We start from the raw sequence: 18041 nt of genomic DNA on the forward strand, positions 1-18041 counted from the left end.
CAGGAGTTTGATCGGAAATACAAACGGAAGCATAGACCAGACCATGTTTGGTCAGATCACTCACACCATTATTTAGTCCTTGGAGGGAACATTGAAAGGTCGGAATAGAGTTGTTTCTTCCTAAACTTATCTTGTTTTAATTCCTACGGCCCTGGGTTATGACGAGTTAGTTTTATCAGGAGTTGCCGAGGTCCGGTGTTTTGGAATGGCTCGACCTTCGCTGATCTTTTCAGACTTCAAGTTATGCAGAGTTGGCCTTATCAGTCTTTCAGTCTGAAATGGTTAGGGCAGCATTCTTTACATGGGCCTGGGAGCTGGAATGAGTACTTTCAGCCTTTCTTACATTGTATCAAACCTTTTGACCAGTCTTCCCATTGACCAATTTTCCCATCATGCCATTACTTAATTTGTACCATATCACACTTTCGTTCGATCTGAGTCTGCAGGATTCAAAAGCTGGTAAGGACTGGCAGCTAGGATCGCCTATCTCGTAGCGTGCGTTGACTGGAGACTTACTTGGTTGATGCGGCAGCTTGGGCAGTTCACTCTCAAGGGTTGATTCGAGTTGCTCAGTGACCTTGCCAAGAAGGACGAATTGAACTTGGGGACTCTATTTTATAGTCCCCAGGGGCTTCACGTATCTGACCCCGTATCTGGTTCCAAGTGATTGGACTTCCGATCACTTGGATCGATTTCTCCAATACTGGAGTTGTTCCCTGATCGCTGAGCGGACCCTGAGTGTCCGTTGGTCTTCCTTTGTCTTGGCTCCTGCTGGCGCCGAGGAGTCTGGCTTGGCCTTATTCACCTTAAATGTTTCCATTGTATCTGGGGATCGCTCATTAGTATGCAGATGGCTGTGAGTTTCAGTGCTGTCTGGGCTTTTGCAAGTTCTAATACACAGGATTTCTGCACTTGCTAGTTTTTGCCTGTGTTGGCTGAATTTCCCTGTAGTCTTTGCGGTTCTCCATTTTAAGTCGGGAAGTGGCCAACCCAGGTGGCTACACAACTTTCTGTTTTCTATATGTTAACCAATCCTCAATTCATGTTTTTATATTACCCCAATCATCTGAACCCTAATCTTGTGTAAAAACCTTGTCTGCAACATCTTTTTTTTTAATTTTCCAATTAAGAGGCAATTTAGCGTGGCCAATCCACCTACCCTGCACATCTTTGGGTTGTGGGATTGAGACCCACGCAGACACAGGGAGAATGTGCAAACTCCACACGGACAGTGACCCGGGGCTGGGATCAAACACACATCCTTGGCACTGAGATGCAGCAGTGGTCTGCAGCATCTTATTGAATGCCTTTTGAAAATTGAAACTGCCTACTGAATCCCCCTCAATCATCCTGCTACTTACACCCTAAAAAAACACAAATAGATTTACCAAAAATAATTTTGCTTTCATGAAATCATGTTGACATTACCAAATTATTTGTAACAACTGAGTGCAAAGCTACCGCATCCTTAATAATAAATCCTAGCATTTCACTTCTACTGATATCAGGATACCTATCCTAAAGTTCCCTGCTCTCTGACAGCAGACTGACATTTGGCACGTTCCAATCCATGGAATCAGATTGGAATCTAGGGAATTCTGGAAGATCAAAACCAATGCTCCCAATAACTCCCCAGCCACTTCTTTTAAAACCCTAGAATGTAAGCCATTGGTTGAGGCGATTTGTCAATTTTTAATCCCATTAATTTCTCCAGTCCTTTCTCTTTACTAATATTAATTACTTTAAGTTCCTCACTGCCATGATTAGATTCTTTGTTGTCCACAAATGTCCCGTGTCCATTTGTATCTTCAACTGCAAAGACAAATGCAAGATATTTGTTTAATATTATATATTCCTTATTATTTCTTCTGTCTCTACCTCGAACAGATCCACCTTTCCTTACCTCTTTCTTTTTACATACTAGTAAAAGCTCTTTTTGTATTTCTTGTTTGTTTACTCTTGTTCCATTTTTCCGTCTTTATCACTTTCTTTATCATCACTCTTTTCCAAAGGTTCCTTTACAATAAGATTACTAATCAACCCTCTCTAATTACATGATATTAGAACTAAAATATCCTGCTTCCTAATTGGTTCCTCAATATATCATTCCAGGAAACTGTCCATGGGCTTGACCTCCATGTGACATTTTCCAATTTGGTTTGCTCAGTCCATGTGAAGGTTAAAGACACCCCACACCAAGGTTATCACATTACTCTTATTGCGTGCTCCTTTAACTTCCTGATTTATATTCTGCCCAACACAATAATTACTGTTAGGGGACCTATGAGCTATCCTCATTATTTGAGTTTGGAATTCTACTGTCTGTAGAGCAGTGGAGGCCATATCACTGAATATGTTCAAAGCTGAGGTGGACAGATTTTTGATAGACATGGGAGTCATGGGGTATGGGGCCCATGGCCCCCATTTCAAGACCACAATCAGCTCATCCGTGTCCTTTATTGAATGGTGGAACAGGCACAAGGAATCAAATGGCCTTTCTTACGTTCTCGCCCATGTTTTCCGCCCTTTGTTATTTATTTTCTCTGTCCATTTCTTTCACCCTGATTTTCTGGGCTCTACTTCATTTTCCATTTGCTTATCTTTTCTAAAGTCATGTACTGTTGCTTCACAGCACTAGGGTCCTAGGTTCGATTCCCGCTTTGGTCACTGGCTGTGTGGAGTCTGCAAGTTTTCCTGTGCCTGTGTGGGTTTCCTCCGGGTGCTCCGGTTTCCTCCCACAAGGCCCAAACGATGTGTTGTTAGGTGAATTGGACATTCTGAATTCTCCCTCTGTGTACCCGAACAGGCGCTGGAATGTGGAGACTAGGGGATTTTCACAGTAACTTCATTGCCATGTTAATGTAAGCCTACTTGTGACAATAATAATAAAATAGATTATTATTATAGAAATTAAAATGTGCGGTTTCCATATTGGTGGCTGATCTGCACCACTAGTGGGCAACAAGCTGCAAATTTACTCCCATGTCTCTTCATGTAGACTCAGGAAAAATATTTAATTCCCCCGCCTCCCCCTCCTTCACTTGACACCATTATGATTCTTGCTCTTTTCCAACCTTCTTACTCTGGATCATTTTGGCTCTTGTCTCTTGGAATAGTCTCAGCCACTCCACATATAGTTGAGGTCCTCATTGTCGTGTTATTCACCCTGGGGTAACACGGACTGCAACTGGATGCAGTTGTACTTGAAGGTAGACTCCAAACTGTGATGTTAGTTCAATACGCTTTATTGAACTTGTTAAGCAGTGCACACAGTTCGCAGATGCCTCGTGTGTTTTATAGTGGGAGACCACCCTCTAGTGTTCTGCCTGAAGATTGGTTGTGTTCTGTCCTGTGTGTTGATTGGCTGTACTGGGTGTCTGTCACTGCCTGTCTGTATCTCATTATGTGCATGAATGCATATCATGACATCCCCCCCCTTTTATAAAAAAAAAATGTTGGTTGCTTGGAGCACATGCGACTGTATTTACATGTATAACTATTTACATTAAATGGCGAGTGGATGAATATATACATAAGAGGTGTCTAGCGTGCAGATACAGAACAAAATTTACAAGATAAATGTCTACAAGTCCAATCTTTGGGGCTTGCGTCTGATCCTTGTTGACCGCCTGAGAAGTGGAGGTAGGGACGACGGCGCCTTGACAGGCGGGATTGCTGCCAGATTGGTGGCCTCGTGGTGCGAGGTGTCGGGAGTGTAGCCACCTAAATTGGCCAACTCACGATTTTAAATGGCGGACAGCAAAGGCTGATGGGAAAGTCAGCCAACACAGACAGAAACCAGCAGGTGCAGGTTTGCTGTGTATTAAAACTCTGCAAAAGGCCAGACAACATTGATACCAGCGACCATCAGCATAATAATAATCTACATACTAATGAGCAATCCCCGGGAACAATAGCACTATTTGGGACACTCAAAACTAAGCCAGACTCCCTGGCGCCAGCAGGAGCCAACACACAGGAGGTGAACGAACATCTCAAGACCGCCCATTGATCAGGGAACCGCTCCAGTATTGGAGAAATCAACCAAGCAATTGGGACAAAGTCCAATCACTTGGAACCAGGTACAGGGTCCGCCCCAAAAGGCAGGAAGCCCCTGGGGACTATAAGAGTTAAGCCCCAAGTTCAAATCGCTCTCTTCACCTCCTCGTCCTGCCCGGGTCACCCAGCAACGCGAACTGACCGTGACCGGTGCACTGACCGCCGAACGAAGTAAGTTTTAATTCAACGCTCGCTACGCGATAGGCACTCCTAGCTACCAATCCCTACCAAATTCGAATCCCGCAGCCTCAGAACCCGAATGAAAGGCCATTTGGTCCCCTGACCTCGTGGGCCAGTCCGAAGTTAAGTATAGGCCTGTTAGTTATAGAAGTAACTTAGACGTAGAATATGTGCATGAGTAGCGATTACTGTGTATAATAAATGTGCTTTGATTTAAATCTTACTAATCGGTGTATTGAGTTATTGCTCATTACTTGGACTTGAACCTCGTGGCGGTATCATAAAGATACCTGGCAACTCGAGAGCAAAGGTAATAAAACCGAGCAATTGAACCAACGGGAAAAGTTAGCAACAGGAGGAGGCATAACAACATATAGAAAAGTAGGATCTGGTGGTGGGCAGGCAACTTTGCGCAGTGCCCTTCTGTTGCGCCTGACAATGGAGCCATCAGCCATACAAACTACAAACGATCTGGGAGCAGACTGTCGAACAACAATAACTGGAGCTGACAAGTTTCCATCATGTAGCTTGATCCGAACAGCATCTTCCGGAGATAGCACAGGCAAATCAGTAGCATGAGCATCGTACGTCAGCTTTTGCCGGTTCCTGAGTTGCTGCACCTTTTGCAGCACTGGGAGGTGATCCAAGTCTGGTAAGTGTATGGCTGGAACAGTCGTTCGCAGGTCTCTAATCATGAGGAGTTGAGCCGGAGACATACCGGTGGACAGAGGGGTTGCCCTGTACGCCAACAGCTTGGCTGTGGAAGCAGGGACCATTGTCACTCATGCCGGTTAGGAGGCCCAGGCACTCTTTTTCTATCTGGGCGTACCTCTATTCAGTAGGAGTCATGGCCCTTGACGCCTAAGCAACTGGAGCCCAGGACGAGGAGTCATCCCTCTGGAGGAGCACCGCACCAATGCCGTCCTGGCTTGCGTCCGTGGAGATTTTTGTTTCCCTGTCCGGGTCAAAAAACGCTAGTACTGGAGCAGTGGTGAGCTTTGCTTTGAGCTCGAGCCACTCTGCTTGATGTGTGGGTAGCCACGGGAATGCAGTGGACTTCTTCACCAGAAGCCTGAGAGCCGTGGTGTGTGAGGCCATGTTGGGAATGAATTTTCCCAAGAAGTTCACCATTCCGAGGAAGCGTAGTACCGCATTTTTGTCTTCTGGAGTCTTCATGGCATTAATGACCTTGACCTTGTCTGAATCTGGTCGCACACCCTGCTGGGATATCTGGTCGCCCAAGAACTTGATGGATGACATGCCAAAGGAGCACTTGGCCTTGTTCAGCTTGAGGCCGTTTGCATGGACACGTCGAAAGACTTGTTTGACGAGATATGTGTTCCTCGGGGGTCGTGGACCCTATGATTACATCATCTACATAGACACGCACACTCTCAATGCCCTCCATCATCTGCTCCATGATCCTGTGGAAGATTTCAGAGGCTGCGACAATGCCGATCGGCATACAGTTATAACAGTACCTGACAAATGGTGTATTGAACATGCAGAGCTTCCTGCTGGACTCGTCCAGTTGTATCTGCCAGAAACATCTAGCTTCGTGAAAAATTTGGCGTGTGCCATCTCACTGGTTAGTTCTTCCCGCTTCGGGATCGGGTAGTGTTCCGCATTATGTTCTGGTTAAGATCTTTGGGATCTATGCATATCCACAACTCCCCTGAGGGCTTCTTCACACAGACCATCGAGCTGACCCTGGGGTAACATGGACTGAAACTGGATGCAGTAGTACTTGAAAGTAGACCCCAAATACGCTTTCTTGAACTTGTTAAGCAGTGCACACAGTTGGCTGTGGGTTTGACACTCTACTAATCTAAGCGTGCTTGCTGTAACTAACTAGACCAAACTAGCTTTGAGCCACATGTAGAAGGTGCTAACTGATATATACATCCTGACTGTCACTACATTTGCCACCAGTGGAAAGAGGCAGAGTATTGATGCCTCGTGTGTTTTATAGTGGGAGACCACCCTCTAGTGTTCTGCCTGGTGATTGGTTGTGTTCTGTCCTGTGTGTTGATTGGCTGTACTGGGTGTCTGTCACTGCCTGTCTGTATCTCATGATGTGCATGAGTGCATAGCATGACACTCATCTTGGGATTGGGGCTGCTTTTCGCGATGTACCTGGAAAAAGAACAGGGTGTCCAGGGTAACACTTTAGCACTGAGGGAGCCCTCCAGCGTCAGAGGTGCTGACTATAGGATGTGGACGTTGAACACTGCGTTCTCCTTCTTTAGTTCCTCTACCAAGGGCTGGTGTTGTATAGCTAACGTTTTAATGAACACAATGTTAGATTGCAGACAACTAAGCACAGATCAGGGGTTAAACACATCTGATGAAAGGTCATTGTGCTGTGACATTGGCCTGGAATTTGCAGTGATAACAGCCGCAAAGCTGTCATTACTCCACTGAAACTGACAGCAACTTCAAGTGTGAACACATGTGCAGGCAGAATAACATGCAAACCCAGAGGTTGCTTGGTCCTGTAAGTCTTCTCAGGTGGAGGGACGCTTTTGCTGGTATTTTGACAAATATTTATCCATTGACCAACTTTAATAAACATTACGGGAGTCTGTGTTAATCGAAATGGTTTCTTGAAAATTCAATTTCCACCAGACTGGTGTGAGCTTTTCAATCTCACCCTCTTCCCCCCATACTTCCAGTTTCAGTCTGAATCAGTCTTTTATACCCTTCAGAAGAGTTATGGGACATTGGGGATTGGATATTTTTCCTCTCAGCAAAAAAATAATTATTCATCAGCGTATAGCTGACTAAACTTGCAATGATGCATCAAAATGTGCATGGTAGAAGAATGTGTTAGTTTTTAAAACTACTGTTACAGGATTTAATTTTTAAAAGCACAGCCAAAACTGGACCATTTGGACAGTTGTTAAACCGAGCTCAGAATCAAAAAAAGTCAATGAAACTTCTTGTTAGCTGATTTTTTTTTAAGTGGCTCAGATGGTGGGACTTAGTACCACACAATGCATTTCAGTTTCTTTCCCAACTCTGCTTCCCAACAGACACTGCATTCATTCAAAAATGAAGATCATCTGGAGATGCCTTGTTCTGTACACGGCAAAGCATATAGATGGGGGAGGGGGAGAAAGCGCTGAATTAGCTCAAAGCTTGTGTCAGAATGAAACTGGCCACAATGACAGGTTTAGTTTGTGCTATGATTAATTGAGATGACAGTTTTTTTTCTTACTGTTTAGATTAACAATCCAAGCTGCCATTTTGTGTCTGATCTTACTCGGGTTGAACGAAGTTGAAACCAGCAGGAATATAGGGAATATCATGGGTTTTGGTCCTGCCACTGCATTAGGGACTCTTTTGGTTTGAGACATGACTCCCTTACAGAGGTCAAACAATTAAGAGCCCCTCCAGAATTGACACCCACAAAGGAGGAGCAGGCGGGATGAAGCGTCAGAAGCACGAATACACGAGCAGTATTAAAAGGGAGATTGGCAACACTCACAGTGGCAGCACCGTGTGATGTGGTTTGCTCATTGGGAGGCACGAAAGAGGAGACTAGATGGGAAATGGGAAAAGACTTGCACCCGCTCCCAAAAGGAGATGTCAGGCCATGGGGGCACACAACAATGGTGACGACCTTGAGAAGCATTAGTCAGATAGTCACCTCGATGGCTGAACGCAACACTCAAATCCAGCCAAGTGCTCTTCTACATTTGGTTAATAGGGATGTGTAAGTCCAGCAGCTTGTGGAGTCCACACGTGTGCAGAATCACGTGTAAATCGGAAGTTATTGTCTGTGATTCTGTGTTTCTCCAGAGGCTCCCTCCAGACTGCAATCAATGGGAAATCGAGAACTTCCACTCTCACACTTTTAATCTCACTGTAAAAGCACTTGGAAAAAGTTACATCTGGCTAAATTAGGTATAACTAGGGGTTCAGTGACATACCAATTTATAATTATTGTCTCTTTCCCCCCCCCCCCCCCCCCCCCCCACCCACCCCAAGAATGATAGGTGGAGGCCAATCAGCCTAGCTAACTAAATTCAGCTGGGGACTGCAGAGGAGTTAATAATAATATTTATTATTGTCACAAGTAGGCTTACATTAACACTGCAATGAAGTTACTGTGAAAATCCCCGAGTCACCACACTCCGGCACCTGTTCGGGTACACTGCGGGAGAATTCAGAATGTCCAGTTCACCTAACTGCACGTCTTTTGGGACTTGTGGGAGGAAACCGGAGCACCCGGAGGAAACCCACGCAGGGGAGAACTTGCAGACTCTGTACAGACAGTGAACGAAGTGGGAATCGAACCCGGGTCCCTGGCACTGTGAAGTAACAGTGCTAACCACTGTGCTACCGTGCAGCACTTTAACAGCCGGATTGAGGTGCGAAGGATGTGGATCTGGTACAGCAAACGTGTCAATGACCATTTAAGCACCGTGCAACTCACAGCACCTAAGCAGACTCCAAGACAGATATCCTTTGATGCACAAAGATTGGCAGCCTTAGAGAAGAATGGCTCCCCAGGTTCCTCCTCAACTCTCCATCCCTCAAGGGACTGTACAGGGAAAGGCAAAGGCTACACGTAGAATTTGATTTGCTGACAACGGGTACTGCAGAGGCACAGTGGAGGAAGGCACAGGGTGTACAGTACGAATATGGGGAGAAGGCGAGCAGGTTGCTGGCCCACCAATTGAGGAAAAGGGGAGCAGCGAGGGAAATAGGGGGAGTGAGGGATGAGGAGGGAGAGATGGAGCGGGGAGCGGAGAGAGTGAATGGAGTGTTCAAGGCATTCTATGAAAGATTATATGAAGCTCAGCCCCCGGATGGGAAGGAGAGAATGATGTGTTTTCTGGACCAGCTGGAATTTCCTAAGGTGGAGGAGCAGGAGAGGGTGGGACTGGGAGCACAGATCGAAATGGAGGAAGTAGTGAAAGGAATTAGGAGCATGCAGGCAGGGAAGGCCCTGGGACCGGATGGATTCCCAGTTGAATTTTACAGGAAATATGTGGACTTGCTCGCCCCGCTACTGATGAGAACTTTTAATGAGGCGAGGGAAAGGGGACAGCTGCCCGCGACTATGTCAGAGGCAACGATATCGCTTCTCCTAAAGAAGGAAAAAGACCCGCTGCAATGCGGGTCCTATAGGCCAATTTCCCTCCTGAACGTAAACGCTAAGATTCTGGCCAAGGTAATGGCAATGAGGATAGAGGATTGTGTCCCGGGGGTGGTCCATGGGGACCAAACTGGGTTTGTGAAGGGGAGACAGCTGAATACGAATATACGGAGGCTGCTAGGGGTAATGATGATGCCCCCACCAGAGGGGGAAGCGGAGATAGTGGTGGCGATGGATGCCGAGAAAGCATTTGATAGGGAGTGGGATTATTTGTGGGAGGTGTTGAGGAGATTTGGCTTTGGAGATGAGTATATTAGATGGATACAGCTGCTGTATAGGGCCCCGATGGCGAGCGTGGTCACAAATGGATGGGGGTCTGCGTATTTTCGGCTCCATAGAGGGACAAGGCAGGGATGTCCTCTGTCCCCATTATTGTTTGCACTGGCGATAGAGCCCCTGGCAATAGCATTGAGGGGTTCCAGGAAGTGGAGGGGAGTACTCAGGGGAGGAGAAGAACACTGGGTATCTCTGTATGCGGACGATTTGTTGTTGTATGTGGCGGACCCGGCGGAGGGGATGCCAGAGATAATGCGGATACTTGGGGAGTTTGGAGAATTTTCAGGATATAAACTGAACATGGGGAAAAGTGAGTTGTTTGTGGTGCATCCAGGGGAGCAGAGCAGAGAAATAGAGGACTTACCGCTGAGGAAGGTAACAAGGGACTTTCGCTACTTGGGGATCCAGATAGCCAAGAATTGGGGTACATTGCATAGGTTAAATTTAACGCGGTTGGTGGAACAGATGGAGGAAGACTTCAAGAGATGGGACATGGTATCCCTGTCACTGGCAGGGAGGGTGCAAGCGGTTAAAATGGTGGTCCTCCCGAGATTCCTCTTTGTGTTTCAGTGCCTCCCGGTGGTGATCACGAAGGCTTTTTTCAAAAGGATTGGGAAGAGTATCATGAGTTTTGTGTGGGCCGGGAAGACCCCGAGAGTGAGGAAGGGATTTTTGCAGCGTAGTAGGGATAGGGGGGGGGGCTGGCACTACTGAGCCTAAGTGAGTACTACTGGGCCGCCAATATCTCAATGGTATGTAAGTGGATGGGAGAAGAGGAGGGAGCGGCGTGGAAGAGATTGGAGAGATCGTCCTGCAGGGGGACTAGCCTACAAGCTATGGTGACGGAGCCGTTGCCGTTCTCACTGAAGAAATACACCACAAACCCGGTGGTGGTGGCTACTCTGAAAATTTGGGGGCAGTGGAGACGGCATAGGGGAAAGACGGGAGCCTCGGTGTGGTCCCCGATAAGAAATAACCATAGGGTTGCTTCGGGGAGAATGGATGGGGGATTTGGAACATGGCAAAGAGCAGGAGTAACACAATTGAGAGATCTGTTTGTAGATGGGACGTTTGCAAGTCTGGGAGCGCTGACCGAAAAATATGGGTTGCCCCAGGGGAATGCATTCCGGTATATGCAACTGAGGGCTTTTGCGAGGCAACAGGTGAGGGAAGTCCCGCAGCTCCCGACGCAGGAGGTGCAGGATAGAGTGATCTCAAAGACATGGGTGGGGGATGGTAAGGTGTCAGATATATATAGGGAAATGAGGGACGAGGGGGAGATTATGGTAGATGAGCTGAAAGGGAAATGGGAAGAAGAGCTGGGGGAGGAGATTGAGGAGGGGCTGTGGGCTGATGCCCTAAGTAGGGTAAACTCATCGTCCTCGTGTGCCATGCTAAGCCTGATACAATTTAAGGTGTTACACAGGGCGCATATGACTGGAGCACGGCTCAGTAAATTTTTTGGAGTAGAGGATAGGTGTGCGAGATGCTCGGGAAGCCCAGCGAATCACACCCACATGTTCTGGGCATGTCCGGCACTACAGGGGTTTTGGGTGGGGGTGACAAAGGTGCTTTCGAAGGTGGTGGGGGTCCAGGTCGAACCAAGCTGGGGGTTGGCTATATTCGGGGTTGCAGAAGAGCCGGGAGTGCAGGAGGCGAAAGAGGCTGATGTTTTGGCCTTTGCGTCCCTAGTAGCCCGGCGCAGGATACTGTTGATGTGGAAGGAAGCCAAGCCCCCGGGTGTGGAGACCTGGATAAATGACATGGCAGGGTTTATAAAGCTGGAACGGATTAAGTTCGTCCTAAGGGGATCGGCTCAAGGGTTCACCAGGCGGTGGCAACCGTTTGTCGAATACCTCACAGAAAGATAGAGGGAATGGAAAAGAAGAAGACAGCAGCAGCAACCCGGGTGGGGCGGGGGGAGAGAGGAACCAGAAGGACTCTCAGGGATGTTAGTGTATAAGTATAATATGTATAGGTTGTTGTTATAGGTAATTGTATACTGGACGGCTGAATTGTATTTTTTGGAGGGTATTTATTTGGGACAAGGCAGTTGCCATTTAGTTTTGTTTTTTTAATTTTGATGTTGTTTATATATTATTTATTTATTGTTTAAAAAACTGGCCATTGTTATTTATATTGTTATATTACTGTGTGAAAGATACACAATGTACTGTTATGGTTGGCCAAAAATTTTGAATAAAATATATTTAAAAAAAAAAACTCTCCATCCCTCCAGACAGCATTGACATTCACTCTCAAGTGCTGACCTAGTGCTCCGAATCTGGGGTGATCTCTTTCCGTCCCCCAGATTTCATACCCATCTCCTAAGCTTAGGCTGTACTTCTAACAGTGCTAACTCTCTGTCTTTTCCCATCGCAGAAGAGAGTTTAGAGCTCTCAGGCGAAATGGGCATGGCATTGCCTTCTTGGCCATGTAGATGGTAATGGAGGAGAATGCCCTGGAAATTGGCAAGGTGGCTATAGTGCTGGCTGTCGGCACAGATACATTCACCTTGGTGGGTCCGTCCCTGTGAGCTACGAGCTCCAGGTTCAAGTCCCACCTTGGGACTTGATATCCAAGGAAGGTGTGTGCATAACACAGCCAGACAGATTGAGTATCAACCTGAAAATCCTCTGCCACATGCCAATGTCAGGCAGTGAGTGCAGGAGAGATTTCTGGTTAGACATGTAATAGAAAGAAAGTTGAAGCCTCTACCGTCACTATTCATAGCTCTAGACTACAAAATGCTTGTAAAAAGCTGCAGCAACCCAGAGTGAACTGTAACACACACTAACCACCATCTCCAGTGACAGAGTGGTCGATCTCATGGACAGTCATAGGCAACAGGCCAACGAGTGGATGTGTGCACACAACAATGGCCTCAGGATATGGTGGCGACAACTTTGAGGAGGAATAATAAGTCACCTCGATGGCTGAACATGACCATCAAATCCAGCCAAGAGATCTTCTACATTTGGGTAATGGGAATGTGACAATCAGGCAACTTGTAGAGTCCATATGTGTGTAGAATCACATGTAATTGTCACAGGTTATTGTCTGTGATTCTGTGTTTCATCAGAGGGTGTGCTGTTGAGGCACACTCCAAACTGTAATCAATGGAAAACAGTGAACTTCCACCCTTCATAGAATCCCCACACTGCAGAAGGAGACCATTCAGCCATATTGACCCTCCAACAGAGCATCCCGCCGAGGCTCAATCCCCCGTCCAAACCACGCAACCTGTTGCTCTTTGACCTGAACCACCAGATGCGAGTACGTTTCTTGTATTGGACAAATGACCACACAACCAGTATGTTAGTTCAATTATAATTTATTATTAGACACAGGCTTGGTGCTATGCGTAATAATCTTCATGCGGCTACTTATTAAACTACACCTAACAACTAAAATGACCTTTACTTAACTTGTAAGTGACCGGCTCCGTGCAGGGCAGACAAGGCCTTTACCTGGATCCTCACGTGTGTGGGCTGGAAGTCTTCAGGCTCGTCTCGGCTGCGGCTCGTCCTTCAGGTAGTAATTGCGGGTCCTTGAAGTTGGCTGGTTGATATGCTGCAGTTGTTCGGAGCAGAGGCCGATCCCAAAAGAGACCGAATACTGGTTACGCAGTTCTTCTTATTCCACGTTCTTTAGCGCCCTTTTAGGCGGTCACAACTCGGGACCCAATGGATCGATAGGGTTTTGATCATCCTAATCGATTCTGGCCAATTCGGGACGGGCACCTTGCTGGCTTGGGCAGGTCCTAGCTGCTATTGTCCAAGGCACGTATGCACTTCCAAATAGTGTAAATAGGCACCCCCAAGACTGCTACTGTTCCTACATTTCGATCTGTGTCCCATTGTCCTGGGGAAATCGGTGATTGACCTTTAGCAGGTGTGAGTTTCTGTTAGGTCTGGTTTCCCTTTGCACAATACACAGCGGCTGTGTACCGTCTGTGTCCCAACCTGACCATCATTCCCATTATCCTTTGCGGGTGGCCATTTTACATGGCCACAAACCCCACCCAACCTTTTGGACACTAAGGGGCAATTGATCATGGCCAATCCATCTAACCCGCACAGCTTTGGACTGTGGGAGGGAACAACACTTACACTGATAATCTCACTGTACAAACCTGTGAAAAGTTTGCTCTTTGCCAAACAAGTTGTAACTAGGGTATTCTGCTAAACGGCCACACTGGCCATTAAAATTAGATTTCATATTTGTGGATTTTGGAATGCCTCCATTATGCTGAATTCTTAATTTTTAAAAAAGTTTATTTGCCTTTGGTCACCTTCTGAAAATTTGAAATAAAAGGATGCAGTGCTTTTAGCTGGATTGCTATCTGTGGGAATACTTTGATGTGATTGGCTGTTTTCCCTGGCTTGCTGCTATTACTGCTGCTGGCCACCTGGAGAGCGCTTTAACTTGGTGCCAGATTTTAAAACGTCACCAGCAAAGAGGAAGCCTGTGGCACAGGGATTGCAATATTTTTTGTGGGCAGCTTTCTTTAAACCATGCTGCTGTGCCACTGACTGTAACATCAAAGCCATAAATGCTGCTTCTCTCTCTGCCTATGCTGACTGAATGCTTTCCAAATTTTCTTCAGTGGGAAGACTTTCCACAAAATCCCTACAGGCAGAAAGAGGCCATTCAGCCCATCAAGTCAACACCAACCCTCTGAAAGAGGACCCTACCCCACCCAACCTGCACATCTTTGGGCACTAAAGGGCAATTTAACATGTTCAATCCACCCAACCTGCACATCTTTGGACTTTGGGAAGAAACCGGAGCACACAAAGGACTTACAGTCACCCAAGGCCAGAATTGAATCTGGATCCCTGGCACTGTGAGGCAACAGCGCTAACTACAGTGCCACCCATTTCAATAATGCCCTTTGCAACCAGGACCTCCCATTATTGCCAGAGAAGTATCTTTTTGAAGTGTAGTCACTGTTTGCAATGTAAGAATCCACATTTTCACTTTGTGGTCAACTAAAAGCAAAATACTGCGGATGTTGGAATCTGAACTAAAAACAGAAAATACTCGAGAAACTCAGCAGGTCCTGGCAGCATCTGTGAAGAGAGAGACAGGGTCAATTTTTTGAGTCCGAAGACTCATATCTCTCCAGAGATGTTGTCGGACCTGCCGCGTCTTTCTAGAATGTTCTTGTTTCCGTTATCTCACTTTAGCAGCTTTGTTCACCAAGTGTATTTTGCTGACTGAGCCCAGATGGGGAGTGACAGTTAGAATAAAAGGGGGGGGGGGGGGGGAGGCGGAAATGGGATTTAGACTTTCACAATAAAATCACCTGTCCTGGGCGGCACTGTGGCGCAGTGGTTAACATGGCTCCCTCATGGTGCCGAGGTCCCAGGTTCAATCCCGGCCCCGGGTCACTGCCCGTGTGGAGTTTACACATTCTCCCCGTGTCTGTGTGGGCCTCATCCCCACAACCCAGAAAGATGTGCAGGGTGGATGGGTTGGGTACTCTGAACTTATTTAATAAATTTATTTTTTAAAATCGCCTGTCCAGACTTTTACGATCTGTAACTTGTCACAGGCACTTTTTTTTTGAACGAGCACTGTCGATAAAACTGAACTACTCGCCTCCAAATGAATGCTGGCAGGCTGCTACAGCCTTGCCTGAATGTAGAGCTGCTCGTAAAACATCATCAAATGTGCTTTAGGTCCGGGCTGCTCTGCACAAGCCATACATCACATTAAAAGCCTCTGCCTCTTGTGTCCTGTCTCAATCCTCGGGCTGCTTAACGTTACCTCCGGTCTGTTTTTAAAAAAAACGTTTTTTTTCCCTTATATGGTAGGGTTTTTCTCAGTCTGATACCCTGCTAGTGTATTCTGGGGAGGCGGGGTTTTCTGTGCGTTAAGAATTGAGAATTTACCTTAGATGGCAAAGGAAGTCGTGTCCGCCCGAGGGTATGTCCAATGCTGTCTCCTCATCCTACCCCTGCATACTTTCAGGCAGCTTCTCATACCATCGACACGGGAGAAGCTGCCAGCAATCTGTGGAATGCAAATGCTCAGTTCCAGAGTAAACGCGCCGAGGAAGAGGTAAAAGAGAGAGAGAAAAAAAAAGTTGAATTTAATTCGGGATGTTTACTCCACGCGAAAAGAATTTCTGATCCTGGAAGGAAGAATGTGATTTATGTAAATCCACCCACACTCCCTTACACCCCCGTCCTGAAATCCAGTCATGAAACGCCAGCTTCATACACAAGGACATGAATATTGAAGGAGGGTGGTGAGTTTCATTGGGAAAGTGGGATTAAAACTGTGCTGAAGGGAACGGGAGCTCCCAGGAAAGAACTTTCTGTAACATTTCAAAGGGCTGGTTATTTTTGTAATCGGCCATGGGATGTGGGCCAGCATTTATTGCCCATCCCTGAGGGTAATTAAGAGAAAACAATGTTGCTATGGGTCTGGAGTCACATGTAGGCCAGACCCAGGAAGGACGGCAGATTTCCTTCCTGAAAGGACATTAGCCAACCAGATGATTTTTTAAATGATAATCAATAATGGGTATTATGGTAATCATTAGACTGTTAGGGGCGGCATGGTGGTACAGGGGTTAGCACTGCTGCATCAAGACACTGAGGACCCTGGTTCGATCCCGGCCCTGGGTCACTGTCGGTGTGGAGTTTGCACATTCTCCCCGTGCCGCGTGGGTTTCACCCCCACAAACCAAAGATGTGCAGGTTATGTGGATTGGCCATGCTAAATTGCCCCTTAATTGGAAAATATATAATTGGGTACTCTAAATTTTAAAATTTAAAAAAAATCATTAGACTGTTAAGTCCAGATTTTTATTGAATTCAAATTTCACCATCTGCAGTGGCGGGATTCGAACCCAGATCCCCAGAGCATTACCCTGGGCCATGACTTATGCCTCAATGTTCACTCGGAGTGTGAAGGCAGGGGGTTACATACAGGTTATGCAGAGCAACAGAACATAAATATGGACTGGAAAAAAATGCTGCAAATACTCGACTGTTCTGCCAGATCTATGGAGAGAGAAACAGAGTTGGCGGCACTCTGATCTTCCAGCACAGCCCCCATTCACCTTTCTCTCGTTCTAGGTGGGGTATGTCCACTTTCCACACTCTCAGCTAATCACCTCTCCCATCCAGACCCCTCGAACCCCTTTATTACACTGAGGTTGTTTTGGTTTGTTTTGTTTTAATTTTCTACAATTCCGTCGCCCATACTAGTCAAACGTGAAATCTGAGACATATACTTGAAGATTTCGCTTCCTCCCTGGCCGGGACCTGAAGTGACAAACATAACATCACAGTTTCCTATCAGTCAGACTCCACAGCCCTTCTTAGATACTGCACCAGTTTAAGTGGCGTCGCCCCATTGGCATCTGGTGCACGGATGCTGTTAATAAGCTTAATGGGCGTGGGATCATTGTTAAAATGATATTACTAATAAAAAATGTACATATACAAATCCACGTCAGGAATATTATATAGAATGTGTTTAGAATCATTGTCATAATACAGTGCCACATTATGACAATCATTGTGCCTGTATAATGACTTCTGTGACTCTAACCCTGGGTATTTTTCACCTTGATTGAAATGATGCATTCTCAGGAAGCGGAGTCCCATTACCCCCATCGGCACCTTTGCAGATATTCGGTGCCCGCACAGTTTTAGTGATTCGCCTGAAGCAAACTGCAGCTTCCAAATAAACAGGACAGTGCATTTCAGAAGTGAGCAAGCGCCTGCTTGCTGCATTGCTGACTTGACAGTGGATCAACAACAAACATGTAAAACGTTAACCATTGCTCAGAGGCACAGTCAGATCATAGGAGTGACATGGACAGCCCTCCTCCCCAATCTCTCTCTCTCTCTCTCCACAGCAACCAGCTAATGATCCCACTGCCTTTGGGAGGAGAAAGGGGGGGGGACCGCGCTCCTGACAGACACGTGGCTACATCAATAGGAATGGGGGATGAGGGGTGTGAGAGCCAATAGGAGCAGGAGGAGAGAGGCGGGATTTCCGCCGCTGGCTGCCTTGTGTGAAGCACAGAGAGAGAGAGAGGTGGGGGCAGAGCTGCTGGGTTTAAGGTTGTCTGTGTTACATTGTAATCCGGGCTGTACTGTGTAGCAACCCGCCACAGGGAGCAAGGACACACCATGGATCATTACGATGCTAACCACTCGCAGAGCGAAGACTACATGCACCCAGAGGATGACTGGGACCGCGATCTCCTCTTGGACCCAGCCTGGGAAAAACAGCAGAGAAAGGCAAGTGGGGCAGCCTCTTGCACTATATTCCTGAGCTGGCTCTGTTCACCTAGAGGATCAAAGCATTACCCCCCCCCCCCCCCCCCTGC

At 46.8% G+C, this 18041-nt stretch overlaps 1 protein-coding gene across 6 annotated transcripts in view; it reads left to right on the top strand.

Moving 5' to 3' along the window:
* The first annotated feature begins 17719 nt into the window (after positions 1–17719).
* actn1 (actinin, alpha 1) overlaps positions 17720–18041 on the top strand; it is a 292127-nt gene continuing 291805 nt past the window's right edge. For 4 of the 6 annotated variants that reach the window (XM_072485663.1, XM_072485693.1, XM_072485666.1 and 1 more), the window contains exon 1: positions 17720–17952. In XM_072485663.1, coding sequence (XP_072341764.1) covers positions 17842–17952 — 111 coding nt within the window. In that variant the 5' untranslated portion in view covers positions 17720–17841. The remainder of the gene's footprint in view (positions 17953–18041) is intronic. The other 2 variants (XM_072485673.1, XM_072485683.1) reach the window with 1 other exon arrangement.

This window comes from Scyliorhinus torazame, chromosome 2 (genome assembly GCF_047496885.1).
Source record: "Scyliorhinus torazame isolate Kashiwa2021f chromosome 2, sScyTor2.1, whole genome shotgun sequence".
NCBI classification, from domain to species: Eukaryota; Metazoa; Chordata; class Chondrichthyes; order Carcharhiniformes; family Scyliorhinidae; genus Scyliorhinus; species Scyliorhinus torazame.